This window comes from Montipora capricornis, chromosome 14 (assembly GCF_036669925.1).
Source record: "Montipora capricornis isolate CH-2021 chromosome 14, ASM3666992v2, whole genome shotgun sequence".
Lineage (NCBI taxonomy): Eukaryota > Metazoa > Cnidaria > Anthozoa > Scleractinia > Acroporidae > Montipora > Montipora capricornis.
Window position 1 is genome coordinate 41,150,548 of NC_090896.1, and position 15,000 is coordinate 41,165,547.

Genomic DNA, 15,000 nt, shown 5'->3' on the forward strand with positions numbered 1-15,000 from the left:
TATGATAGTGCACGTAGGGAAATCTAGCAACTTGTCTTTATTTTAAACCAACACACACAAATATCTCGCTTTTGACTACCATTCAATCTGCCATTATCAAATAGAAATTCTGTGCTCAAAGCCTTGCTCACCAGGGCAGAATGCTTTCCATCACCATGTGATTCCAAGGTTAAAGAGCAAGAATACATTGCTTATTGTTCCGAAGACAAAATTAATAATGGTTATCTAAAGTCCACTCCTCTTAGCTGTTTAAAAACTGTTACCAGCTCTTGTAACGCTTTGGTGGACACGGAAAAACTGTTGGTTTAAATTAAAGGATTTTGCCTCGCGACAATGTCAAAGTGGATCGAAAGCCTTTTTGGAAAAATGTAACGGCTCATTATGTTTCCAAAACCAAAGGATTGCATTGTCAACAACAAACCCACTCTCGACTCCATTTATTGTATTCATTGCAATGGCTGTGAAACATAAGACTTAGTATATATTAGGCAAATGCCAGTTTGGTTCTCGTTTAAAGTGCCTTTCACCTCAACACACTTTTCCAATATGTTTATTCTCCGAAATCATCCCAAACACATGGTGTTGTTTTTATAACATTTAGATTGAGATTTCACTCTTTCATTGGTTTTGAAAAACGGGAAAAGTGGTCATACCGTGATTAATAACCGAGCAATGAAAGGGAATGGGTTCGATACCGGGTTGACGTCACAAATTAATTTGCATCGCTGTTTTCAAAGAACTATCTCAATGCAAATTAATTTGTGACGTCAACCCGGTATCAAACCCATTCTCCTTCATTGCTCGGTTATGGATCAAAGTATGATCACTTTTCCCGTTTTTGAAAGCCAATAAAAAAGTGAAATTTCAATCAAAAGGTTCTATAAACAACACCATGTATTTGGGACGAAGTGGAAAAGTGTGTTGAGGTGATAGGCACTTTAAAGGGTCATCAGAAAGCAATTTTTCTTTTGAAAAAGGAATATTCTCCCTTGTCGCAACGTGCGTTTTCGGACAATTCTAAAATTATTGGTACTAACCTGTAGGCGTATTACGCATTCCTCAAATCCACGTAATTATGAGCAAGATTTGAAAGCAAAAACCATAGGCAGCCCAAGTTCGCGTCACTAGAGAGCATGTAATAATTGATGACTAGTGGGAATATTACCTTTGAGTGCAAAGCAGTGTTGCGTTACAGGCGGCCATTGAGAATTGAAACGCGTTGTAAGACTTTGTATGGGAAATAAAATACCTTCGATTATGAAGCCTAAAAAACGCTCCATTTAAGGTTCATTCAATAAAAGGAATGAAAATGACTCACCTCTGGTGTATTCTTGTGCCTTTTGGAGGTTATTTTTACCGTTTCGGGAATTCCATGTTTTCAATGTTCTAAGACCAAGTCAAGGCTGGACACTACGATTTCGACCGTTGTCAGCTCAGAGGCGGTTTGCGCCTCGAAAATCCATCCTAGCCGCGATTTTTTCACGCAAAGCTAAAGCCACATCATTTGCGAACCTCCGTGACTGTTTCATCGTCAAAAATCCCCACAAACTTGGCTGGAAATAGCATTTTCTTCTTCCAATTCCACAATACCTGATGAGGTTAACGGCTGGTGATCATGTAACATGACACGGAAATTTGATCCGAGGTCAAATCAACTCCACCCGCTGAGGTACAGTCATTTCATGTACAACACTTACCCCATTCCCACAGCGTCACTCGTAACCATGGAGCTCTTCGTGAAGCGGCTGTGGGGATGGGGTAAGTGTTGTACATGAAATGACTGTACCTCATCGAGTGGAGTTGATTTGACCTCGGATCCAAGCTCCGTGACATGTTACATGATCACCAGCCGTTAACTTCATCGGCTATTGTGGAATCGGAAGAAGAAAATGCTATTTCCAGCCAAGTTTGTGGGGATTTTTGACGATGAAACATTCACGGAGGTTCGCAATGATGTGGCTTTAGCTTTGCGTGAAAAAATCGCGGCTGGGATGGATTTTCGAAGCGCAAATCGCCTCTGAGCTGACAACGGTCGAAATCTATGGCGTACGATCCCCGCCAAAATTCATTGTTTGAATTTTAGATTCATCTTTTGAATTTTAAATTCATAATTTAAATTTCTAACCTTAGTAGTTGAATTTTATAGGCGAATTTAAAATTTTACATTCTTGCTTCAGATTTCGCATCATTGGAAAACGTTTTTACACTCGTCTTTCAGCTTTTAAACTCAACTCTTTTATTTGACATTGCTCGCCGTGTATTTTCAACTCGCTTCATCGAATTACAAAGTAGAACCATGCAATTTTCAACTTGACGTTGTCGATGAAACTATACATCGGACAAATTTTCCTGCATTGTTACTTTTTATAAGCTAAAATTTTCAACACGACGTCTGAATTTTCCGTCACGCTTCAGTGATCGTTGATCAAAACCATCTGTCTGGGGGGGACAAAAACCTGGGCCCGGGCCCATGGGCTAACCCATGGGCTACCCTATGTGCCACCCTATGGGCTACCTTATTTTGATGATTTTATAATTTCACAATAATTTTATCAGTGTAACATTTTCGGTAACTTGACCCTTTTTCGTCGCCTCATGAAGGGCACTTAATGTTGTGTAATAGGGAGGAATTTCAAAGATTTTGTTAATACGAATTTATTATTTGTTATTTTTTTAGTCATGCAGATTGCGCGACTAATTAAAACCACAAGAACAAAGTTGGGGAGAATAGATGGCGTGACCAGCCGAAAGAATATCTGCGAAAACACAAAGAGGTCACAGGCAAACAGAGAAGCGAAGATTTATCGATTTATCAGCCATACTAAAGGCCCTTTGTTCCGTTCCCTGTTACTTTTTAGCGCCAGATCACATGCCGCGTAGAAGTACTGTACTGATGTAGAAGTACTGTACTGATGGTGAGCATTTTTTCACTATATTTCGGTTGTTTTGCATACGCGCTCGCACGTTCTCGGTGGTCACCTCATTCGGGGTTTTGGTTGATAGTACTCAAGGGCAAAAAAAACAACTTTACTTCCACTTCATAGGCCTTTTCTCTGAAACTATATCCGGCCAGCGCTGTACAGTTTTAGATTTAAAAAAAACAAAAAAAACAAAAAACCCACGTTTTCCTATGGCTTCAATTGACGAGACAAGCAACGCTGTGCAGTTAAATGGCTTTTTTGGGAAAAGTTTTTTTTAAAATTTGTTTTCTCAGAGTGCAACTTCACCTGTGTATTAATTTGTTTCTTTATTTGTCAATCTTATTAACAAAATCTTTGAAATTCCTCCCTATTACACAAGATTAAGTGCCCTTCATGAAGCGACGAAAAAGGGTCAAGTTACCGAAAATGTTACACTGATAAAATTATTGTGAAATTATAAAATCATCAAAATAAGGTAGCCCATAGGGTGGCACATAGGGTAGCCCATGGGTTAGCCCATGGGCCCGGGCCCAGGTTTTTGTCCCCCCCAGACAGATGGTTTTGATCAACGATCACTGAAGCGTGACGGAAAATTCAGAAGTCGTGTTGAAAATTTTCACGGTCGAGTTTAAAATATGACTCGGCAAGTGGCAAAATTCGACGAGTATTGGCACAGGCATTTTAGCTTATAAAAAGTAACAATGCAGGAAAATTTGTCCGATGTATAGTTTTATCGACAGCGTCAAGTTGAAAATTGCATGGTTCTACTTTGTAATTCGATGAAGCGAGTTGAAAATACACGGCGAGCAATGTCAAATAAAAGAGTTGAGTTTAAAAGCTGAAAGACGAGTGTAAAAACGTTTTCCAATGATGCGAAATCTGAAGCAAGAGTGTAAAATTTTAAATTCGCCTATAAAATTCAACTACTAAGGTTAGAAATTTAAATTATGAATTTAAAATTCAAAAGATGAATCTAAAATTCAAACAATGAATTTTGGCGGGGATCGTACGCCATAGAAATCGTAGTGTGCAGCCTTGACTTGGTCTTAAAACATTGAAAACACGGAATTCCTGAAACGGTAAAATAAGCTCCAAAAGGCACAAGAATACACCAGAGGTGAGTCGTTTTCATCCCTTTTCTTGAATGAATGCTAAATGGAGCGTTTTTTAGGCTTCATAATCGACGGTATTTTATTTCCCATACAAAGTCTCACAACGCGTTTAAATTCTCAACGGCCGCCTGTAACGCAACACCGCTCGCACTCAAAGGTAGTATTCCCACTAGTAATCAATTATTACACGCTCTCTAGTGACACGAACTTGGGTTGCCTATGCGAAAACTCAACTATTTATTTTAATTGAGGCCGTCTACATATTCACTTTGTCCCCAAAAAATCCAAGTCATCAAGTTGGGAAAACAGCCAGTCAGACAACAAGGAAGCAATTAGGCAGGTTTTCTGCAAACAGAAATTGCACCTTTAACTAACAAAATCGTAACGCAATTGGAATATTTCTGTGTGAGCACTTGTACCACCAACATTGTTGTGGGTCCCTCTTCACTGATTTTCAGCTGTCAGTAAACAAAATATATTGGCATGATATCAATGATTTTTGGGTTCACTTTTATTTCTTGGACCCAAAATCATCGAAAGTAGAAAAATAAATGATAATTTAATTGCTTTTTGAAAGACATCTTAAGTGTTGACTTTAATAAACAAAAAAAAAAAAAGAAAAGTCTGGTAAAATCTCTGCGAGTGAAAAATACTGCACATGTCATCGCATGACAGTGCCCCTTTAACTCACAAATAATCCAGAAACGAACATGGCGACTAGCCCTTCTACTCATGAGCACATGGTATGTGTCTTGGATGCTGACATAAAATATACTGTCAATGTCTTTGTGTGGAGGCATAGCACATTAATGACTAACGTGCATGCCTTTCCCAATTTTTTGAAGTATGGCTAACTGTTGTACTGTATTTTCTTTGTCATGTACAGGTTTTCCTTCCAACTTGTGTTGTATTTTCAGTGTGGAAACCTTTACAATGTGAGAAATTGAAAATGCATACTCGTTGATTTTATTGCTCTGTAATTTTTTTTTTGCATACTGGAGTAACAATATAACTACATTGTAATTTTCAGTGCCTGTTTTAAAAGTATGGCTAAGTGCATGTAGTTGTACAGCATTAAGTTAACTTCATCTCTTGTTGCTGATTCTTAGTGGTTTTTTAAAATTATTTTTGGTCTGGTCAAGGTGTACAGTCAATGCAGTCATTACAATGCATCCAATGAATGTTTTATCCATTGTTTTTGTTTAGGCTGAGGTCAAACATCTGCGGTATCTCGAAGTGCTTAGTTTCCTCCCAGTGCTCTTGTGCCTTTTGTTTATTACGATAAGGTTTGGTGTTCTGCTCTGTGTTGAAGTCAAGCATCATTGGTCTACTGATTCCATGAGAGGCGACTGTGTAAGTGATCATGACTTGGAGTCATTAAATTTTGCCATCCATTTAAGACCAGGAGATACCTCCATGCTTTCTATTGAAGAGATTAGTTTCCAAGCCCTAGGATTTCACGGTAATGATCGTTTCCGGTACCGTGCCGTTACCGTGTGATTAAAATAACGGAACCGGAAAATAGTTTCCCAGGTAAACATGCAGCCTTACCGATCGATCATTCTGTTGACACTTAAGTAGATGTTGAACTTTTTTTAAACAAAGTATACACTGGAGCTCTGTTTTAAAGTATTTACAGGATGTTTATTAAAATCAGTGATTATTATAATTAAAAACGGGTTTCCATGAATTTTAACGGAACCGAAAAATAGTTACAGATGGTTCCCATGATCTCTGTGCATGGAACCGAAAATTTGTTTTCCATGGGATTTGAAATCCTAGGCCTTGAGTTTCCTGCTCCGGAAGCACTACCGACTCATAGCAAATTATCAGTATTTAAACAGAAAATTAATATTTTGACATCACAACCATTATGTGGGAGAAACTGGAGGATCAGTGGGGGTGCATCTGAAGCACCCACTTCAGTCGTTTGCAAACATTGCAAGACCTTGAAACAATGACATCAGAGTGCAAGATATCAGGGTTTTGACATCAGGAGAGCACAATCAAGGACAAACGCTGGGTTAGGGAAGCATTTTTCATCAACTAATGAATAAAGGATGAAATTTAAGAGGTGTAGGGGCCTGTACCTGCCTCTTTCGTACCTGAATATTAACTTCGATTTTCAAACAATAGTTACCCACCAAGTGTAATGTCCCATGTGACATACCTGCTCGGTATATCCGAAGTTCTAGGATGAAATTCTGGAAAATGGTTGTGTTGTTGTTTTATTTCCTTTCTCAATATTTCAAGAATTTGTTTATCAAAAGAAAAGTGGCTGTCAAAAGTGGCTGAATAGAATAGTTTGAGGAATGGAGCAAATGAGGATTGGGTTGAGGGCAGAACTATTCTGCTCATTAGTTTTACAAACAAACAGAATTAAGTACCTTCCGTGTAGGCCAAACACTTTCTTTTTGCTGAAATATGTATTAAAATTGTTTTTTATTTATTTATTTAGAGAGCTAGTGACAATATTGATAAATGTTTCGCTGGAAAGCTGGAAATGGAACATATCAACAGGTTGCTAAATTCAGGTCGGAACAGGTAAACAACAAACTTTTGTTGTAGACTGACAGCTTTTCGCTTGGTCAGCAACTGCATCGCTTTGTGGAGGTTGGGTCCCTTGGATATCCTGGGGCTTCTACCTCCAAAGCTGGCACAACGCCGCAACACAACAATTAGCCCCCATGCCAGAAATTTTAAAAAAGGGACTTGTCACTCTGAACTTTCAGCAGAAAAAAAGGAGGGAATTGGCATGAGGGGGATGCCAAAACAAACATGCTATGAACCACGCTGAGGACAGAACTCCCCATGCTGCCAGAATAAACACCATAAGTACAATGTACAGAACTGCTGCACAACAACCTACAAACCAATCACTGACCACTTGCAACACGGGCCGTTCTAGTTATTAACTCCTTTAAATTGCATTTTAATGGATTTAGCATGCACAGGGTAATGTTCACTGAAGGAATGATGACAGCCAAAAACAAGACAAAGGCTGACCAGCCCTACCAATGAAGAGAGGACCCTCAGAGATGGAGATAAGCCATGATTACAGTGATTGGGCAGCGAGAGGCCTGCCCACGCCCCTGATAACAAAACAACTCTCAAGTACCGTTAAAAAAAAAAAAAAAAAAGAAAAAAAAGGTCAGTTTTGGAACTTTTAATGTGAATGCAAAGGCTGGGGGATTTACTTCTTCTTCTTTGACTTGCAAGCCCTGAACAGTTACACTGTACATGAATGGAGGGATCAAAGCTGGAGTTGACAGTGAACTCTCCAGCACTCCCAAAGAACGAACATGATATTATCTGGGTCTTGCAGTTCCAGTGAACGATGAACACGGCCCTAATGTCAGCAGTTACTGGTTGATGCTGTGAGTGATTTCTGCCGTGGTGGTGCTTTATCCCACGTAGAAGACATAAGAGTTGTAAGCCGTTGACCAAGAAATCGAGAAAGCCGTTGTCAGTGTGTAGAGAGCATACAGCTGACAGGTAGACTTTTATCGAGGGTGGTGTAAACGATCGACATGGTAAGAACGGAAAGACATCAAAGTTTACTTATTTGTAGCCAGCATGGAGCCATTCTCACTATTTTAGTATAATCATCCAGGATGTAATAATCTATGAATTGGTGTTAAGTGTAATTATAGACCCAGTAGGTAAGAGGAACCAATTGAAACCATTTGCCAGTTAGAATTGGCACTTCTGAGTTTAACTAGTAGGCAGGGCCAGAAGCTATGGAGGCACTGGGATGCTTGAGGACTTGGCTGATAGCACCTTTGAAAGTCAAATGAAGAGACAGATCAGCAACTGAGTTGGTTGACCACAACACTGGCAACTCCATGCCCTGCCCTTTGCAAATTCTGTGTGGGTTCTTGAGGGTTGTGAGATGGAGCCTATCATGGTTTATTGTCCTTAACCGAGAAGGCTAGAAAGTCAAACCATTTTGCTGATGTCATAATTACCAAGGCAGCACTTTCCCCTCAGTATTTAACCCTTGACCCTTGAGAGTGACACTTGAATGATTTTACTCTGTCTAACACTATTTTACTTGTCAATGTCCTAGGGCATTCGAGGTGTCAATAGGTTAAGCAGTCAAAAACTCCATGTATGTTCCCTCCCTCAACCCATTGACTCCTGGGAGTGAGACTCAACAGATTTTACTCTACCTATCGTCAGGCGATTTTACTTGTGAAGTGGGAGGGTCCTAGGGTATTTGAGGTTTCAATGGGTTAAGCAGTCAGTCAGTCCCCTCCTTTAAAGAGGGTTAGCCACTGTGTAGCCACAGTTTTGATCCCTCGACCTCTTACACAGTGGTCTGATACTCAACCAACTAAGCCAAACAGTTGGCAGTGGCATGCAGTAAAAGCAAAATGATGTCAGGCTGCCAGCATTGACAGGTGATGGAGTACCACCAGCATGTTCAAATCTCTTGAAGTAGCAGACCACAATAACACAACACAACACAAAATTCCACCCGTTTCATGAACCACTAATGTCACCACCAAAAAGCTGCCAAAACTACAGGGAAAATTAAAGTTCCTTGTGGGCAATAGACAGTGACACCTGTGATGTACACGCACATGTAGACCGCCTGCTCGCAAACCGTTCCGAGCCTACAGCAACCCTGATCCAATAGAACCTGCAGCATCCATTCAGACTTGAAAAATCGGAACCCGCACCTCACTTAGGACACAAGAGAAAACTATGGCCATTCGACGAGTGAAAAACTTTACGCCTCCATGTGAGATCCAGGTGGCAGTCCTGCTGTCTCAAAATGGAGAGCAAATTGATCATATGACACAGAAAAGTCGGTCTTTAATGCATGCTGCAAGTTGCCACACAAAGACTCGAACTTCTTACAAGAGCAATACCACTTGGATGACCAAGAGTCCAGTAATGCCTTATGCGCTCAAACTTTTCATGAGAAGGTGCTCCTCTGACAGGAGAGAATCAAGCTCTATACCCAAGACAGTCAGGCAGGTAGAAGGGCCCTCCAATTTATCTGCATAGCGCAGAATGCCTTAATCCTTGAACATCCAGATACACTTATTTAAATTTCACTGGCAAATTTAGAAGAACTAAGAGGACCCAGTGTATGAATTTATTCAACTAGTGAGAAAGGAAACCCAGTTCATAGTTCTCCCTAAGGATCCACTCAACTACATTAGCAACAAATGATGAAAGACGGGCTGAAAGTAAACCAAAAGGAAACACCATGTCAACAAAGTATTTGCCTCTCCACTGCTGCCCCAGAGGTAACAATAATCGCAATGTACACGAACAACGTGGAAGTCACTCTCCACGTCAAACTTTGTAAGTAACCCATGTCTGTTGAACGACATGATACCATCAGTGATGTCATCAACTGTCATACATTTTCCGATATAATTATTGCACGGAGAAGGGATCTTCTGAATTCCACCAGTCACACTGACTCCTTCTGACCCCAGTTGTTGAAAGGCTGGTTAACTTTATCCAGTGGCCATGTATAAGTCATGTGCACTATCCAGAGAAACACCTACAGATAAGCCGCTCCTTTTTCACAAAAATTGTTGCTAGAAATCAGGAGATAGGACGCAGCTCTTTACAACCTCTAATTTCATTGGATCCCTTTAGGAGGCAGCTCTATTTTGTTTAGAGTTAAGGTCCATTGTTTCTTTTGTATTGTAATTTGTGTCCATTGTTAACTAAAGCAATCCCAAGAGCCATTGTAATAGCTGCGTACTGACCCGAAATCAGGGGTGCGGCTTCCGATGTCCAGTTTTCCACTTTCGCGTCCGATCTAAAGCTTGGTGACTAAGCTGCAAATGTTCTGCTCACGTTCTTGTTGTAATGGAAAAACTGTGTTGAAGGAAGAAATTCCTGTCAACAAATACGAGAAAAAAGACCAATCATGTGTCAAAGTTGGCAGAAACAGTATTCGTTATATTTGAGTGCTAAAATTGTGACTTTGAAGTATGTTCCGTTTCAATGCTAATAAAAAAGACTCGACTTGGATTTCTTTTTATTTCTTTCAAAAAACGTTTTTTTCGAAAATTTGAGTTGCTTTATTTGGGGTGTGGCTTATCTGCAGGTGTTTACGGTAAAATGTATGCCACATTAAACATTGGCTAAGGTTTTCATATTTATTTACGGTCAAGTCAGCAAATTCTGACATCTTTGCACACATTGAAACTATCAGATAATGACTTATCATCTGGGTAAAGTAATCCGGCATTCAAACAACTGAGGCCAGGCCATAAGGGAATGTAAGAGTGACATCATTGGTGATTGTTTTCGAGGTAGCCAATGGCATTGCGGTGTTTTTTTTTTTTAATCTAAATCAATCACATCAAGACGATCATGATTGGTGACCACATTGACCTCATGGTCATTTTCGGGTGTATTCCCGCATTCTCGTGTTGGCCATTGTGCGAAACAAACCAGGCAGGGAAAGGTGAGTGGAAATCTTGATATTATTCACTTGTGAGCGTTGTCTTCTTGCATGTACTTTAATTAAGTCTTTTTGGGAGCCAGAGTGTCGCAAATCTAGCAAATAGCAGACTGAAAAATCGCCCAGGGAGGCAGTTATGGAGATCAGTGCAAAAACGGCGAGTGACAGTGCCAGTCACGGCTAGCTTGCCAAAAGTGCCAATTGCCTTGACCAGATCGGCCAGCGTGCCATTTAAGAAACAAAAAACAAAACCACCTCAATATATTCACTATAAACTCAATCAGAGGGCATATGTAAAGCCTCCTTTTTATCGAGCCAGTGTGCTCAAAAATCTCGGCGAGCGTGCCAAAACAACAGTCAATTGTCTTGACAAAGTTGGCCAGCGTGCCATAAAAATAATTAAGGAAAAAAAAAAAAATTTTGATCGCCCAACGAGTTACAAGTGACATGGCGTGGCGCTGTTAGTTCGTGCGGTTAATGTTTGTGCTTATCCATTAGCGTGACCAAAAGTGAAAAACAGTCTAAGCGCAGTTTGCCAGGAAGCCACTATCAGTCAAGCTTCAGGGTGCATAGGAAAGCAGTTTGGATATTCCAAAATTTGAGGGAGTTTAGCTTTGGTTGAAATCCGATCAGTTTCAGCTTTGTCTCACGTAATGCAAGGGTCACACATATTTCACCTCTCATCTACCTTACTGTAATATTTCTTAGCTAGTACACTCAAAGGAAACAGAGACACACAAAGTTGAACACAACAACTCAAAGCTTTTAATATCAAAACACACACATTTGGCATGACCAAATATGGCAATTGAACAAGAAAGGCCCAAAATACTACATCTCCCCCCTCCTAGAATTGTTTTTCCTAACAAATTTCAAACTTTAAAGAGCACTTCAACAAAGTTTCAATCATCACAAATCCAAGCGTTTTACTGGCTTAAGTGAATGCTTTGGGTACCGTCTAGGTGGGTCTGGTGACGAAGTGGTAGCTGCAGGCGAGGGGGACTCAGGAATAGGAGTGGGCCCTGCGTCCGAAGGTATTGGTGAGGTAGGTTCGAGCAACTTGGCAGGCGTGACATCACTAGGTACTGGTAAGACAGTTGGTGGTACAACCGAAGTTTGCGGTATCACTTCCTGCCCGGGAGGGTTTGATGTGGGCTTGGCATCACCTGCAGGTAATAGATGATCTATGTGCACATGGCACATGCGTTCCCCCACTCGTACTTGGTAGGCCAAGGGACCTATCGGCAAAATCACGGTACCATGTTGCCACTTATCCTTCCCTCTGAAGTTGCGCACAAGTACCAGATCGCCTGGAAGGAAGCCACAACTCTTGGAGCGGCCAGCATCTTGCTGTTGCTTTACTTTGGTTTGGTGCTCCTCAACATGCTGAGCCAGATTTGGGTGAAGAAGGGACAGACGAATGCGTGGTGTCCTCTTCAGGAACAACTCTGCAGGGGTGTGACCAGTGACAGTGTGGGGGATATTCCTGTACGAGAATAGAAAACTAGGCAACCGCAGCTGAAGTGATAAACCCTAGAGGACATCAAAACAAACTTTGTTATGAGTGTTAACCACCCTGGTGGACAGAACTCACACTGCCTGAACAAATGCCATGAGTACGATGTACATGTACCGAACTACTGTGTATTTGCCAACAAACCAACCACTGACCACTAGGAACACGGGTACTCGTGTTACTATAATCCATTTAAATGCAATTTATGGAGTTAACAACTAACTATTTAGTACTGTTCTGGGTTCTCTATGCTAGGTGAAAATGTTTAACATCACTTGAATGAATGTTACTTTTTTGTGGTTGTTCCAATAAAGAGTGGGGTCATGTTGTGTTCTGTTTGTGCAGTTAAAGCTCCAATTTAAAAGTGAAGTACGTACTGTAGGCTTCAAAGTAAACCAGGTATAGGTAATTTAATGTACATGATGTAACAATACTGACTGCAGGCCACAAAAATTTGTTTTCCATTACTCTGTACAATTCAGGCCAGCGGTTACAGAAGTGAAGTGGTACTTGAGGCTCTTATATTGTATCTACCAGCCAAGGCCAGGTTTGTCTCATCTTGTCCATTTTTCTTTTTTGTTGCAAAACTCCATTTCACCTGTGATAATTATTACACTTAATTAGCAACGGAGCATTGTGTAAAGCTAGCCAAAGGTATTGTGTAGCACTTGTTATTTACAAGTAAAAAGGAAAAGATAGGATCTTAAGTGTCTCGTCATTCTAGCGCTGGAGTACTAATTGGAACACGTAAACTGACTAACAATTAATGCAAATCAAGTCAAATGTTGTTTTTTTTTTTGAGGAGAAAGGAAACCGGAATACCCGGAGAAAACCTTGTGGTGCAGAGTAGAGAACCAACAAACTCAACCCACATATGGCGCCGATTCTGGGAGTCAAACCCGTGCCACTTTGGTAGGGGGCGAGTGCTCTCACTACTGCACCATCCCTGCACCCATACTTTTGCCTTTCATCTTCAAACTGCTTGATTGCAATTTCAGCAGCTCCATCACATCTGGCAATGTGCTATATGTAATGTACACCCAATACCACAAAATTGGCTTTCTTAAGAGCTTGGGTTGATAGGGTATTCCTTCTCTATGGAGACAAAACCTGTACCATATGGAGAAAGATGCTGAAAAACAACTAGATGGTGTGACACAGGCTTGGCATGACTGCAAAACATATTAGGACTAGACAGGAAACAAATTCAGAAATAATAACTTCTGTAATGATAATTATTATTAAAATTAATGGAATCGTTTAACTAGTGGAAAGCCTGGGATATGGATACTTGCACCTGCACACATTATTCTGCTATGGTCAATAATATATAGATTTAGCCTAATAGAAGCTTCACTACGGTGTGCTAATTGAAACCTATATACTAGATTTGTGATGACAATACCTGTAGTAGTACTTTAACAAATCCATAATTAATATGGCCTTGTGCAAAGGGCAATCCCATGGTACTGGTGATGAACAAACATGTGGTTGTTATGGGGGTAGTGACATTAGCTGCAGATGCATAATTATTTGATTGATGTTATGTAAGTTTGCATTTCAAATCGCTTCAAAGACCTCTATATGGAAGCATTTATCGTAACCCAAAGAGTGCTTTTGATAAAATTGTATCCTAATAACTGCCACTGTATGTCTTCTTGTAGTTGAGGTTTACACCTGTTATAACTGCTTTTGCCTTTTTGTTCACATCTTAGATTTCAAATTCTCAACTCAATTCATCTCAACTTTGGTTGTTGCTGGAATGGCTCTTTTTCAGGTAGGGCAATGTGTAACCTGTGATCAGGCATTCTTTTCTTTAGGGAGGGTGCAGAAAGTACGCCTGAAACCATAGGAAAAAAGCCAGAATCTGGATTTTGAACGTGTAACCCGACAAGTAAATTTATCATGCCCTCCTTCCCTGAGACAAAATGTGGGGAGGGAGGGTCTGATTACAGGCTAGGCGACCTGCCATGTGATCATGCTAATTCCATGCTGTACCTTGCTCATAGAGTGTTGATGCCTGATGCCCAATCCTTTGCTACATGTACCGCCTAATATCCATGCCAGTAACTTTACCAGTATGGGTGCCCAAGCATGAGCCCTTAGTGCTGCTGGATACAATGTGCCATTGTTTGGTCAGGGGCACATGCTCATGGTCATATCCAAGCCCGTTAGGGTGCTTGTGTCCTGTTGCTGCATGTGCTGATGCCTGTACACCCATACCTATGCAGACTGTACCTGTGCCTAGGTTTGCACTATGACCTTGTTTGCCATTGTCATCACGACCATATCAATGCTTTCTAGTAGCACTATCAGCTCACAAAGCGCCTTTTGCCTTGTTTGGGTGCAGGCCTCTGATTGGTGGAGGACAGAAAACAAGATAGCACCACTAAAGTCAAAGTCTAAGGATGTCTTTATTATCATAATAAGATGTAGCGGCTTCTGATTGGAGGAGAGGGAATTTAAGATGGCAGTCAGTTGGATTTAGGGTGCATGGGACAGGTCATCTTGCAGTTGCATGATGACATCATCAAATTCAGGATGGCAGATGGAAAGACAAATTGGAAATAGAATAGAAGAAAACGTTAATGGAAAAACCAGTTTTTATACAAAGGGAGATGTTTAAGGCGGCCTTGTGCCAAACCTGTCCTCGTCCTTGAAATTGCAGAGATAGTTACCATGAGGGAGGAGGATGGGGGGGGGGGGGGGGGGCTGCAAGGGTGGATTGTTGGGTTTGCTGAGGGTGGTTCGTTGAGTTTGCTGAGCGTAGATGTAGAGGACCTAGACTGTGTTAAATAGAGCATGCATTCAACAACATGGTACAAGGTCTGGTAGAGAAGTACCCTGGAGTGAGAGGTGGTGAAGGCAGCAACAAAGATGTTTGAGGTTGTGGTGGACATGATCCTCCGACAATGCACTGACGTAATGCATGCGTGTTGACCACTGTCCAAATAGGTCAGGAATGATTGTCGATCAGTGAACTCCCAGACTTTGACCAAATTTGTCCCACAT

At 40.9% G+C, this 15,000-nt stretch overlaps 1 protein-coding gene across 4 annotated transcripts in view; it reads left to right on the plus strand.

Moving 5' to 3' along the window:
- The window catches only part of LOC138033800 (stimulated by retinoic acid gene 6 protein-like), a 67,782-nt gene that overhangs the window by 24,289 nt on the left and 28,493 nt on the right, over nucleotides 1–15,000 (plus strand). For all 4 annotated transcript variants that reach the window (XM_068881632.1, XM_068881634.1, XM_068881631.1 and 1 more), the window contains exons 6-10: nucleotides 4,920–4,968; nucleotides 5,240–5,386; nucleotides 6,492–6,577; nucleotides 12,471–12,535; nucleotides 13,704–13,765. In XM_068881632.1, coding sequence (XP_068737733.1) covers nucleotides 4,920–4,968; nucleotides 5,240–5,386; nucleotides 6,492–6,577; nucleotides 12,471–12,535; nucleotides 13,704–13,765 — 409 coding nt within the window. The remainder of the gene's footprint in view (nucleotides 1–4,919; nucleotides 4,969–5,239; nucleotides 5,387–6,491; nucleotides 6,578–12,470; nucleotides 12,536–13,703; nucleotides 13,766–15,000) is intronic.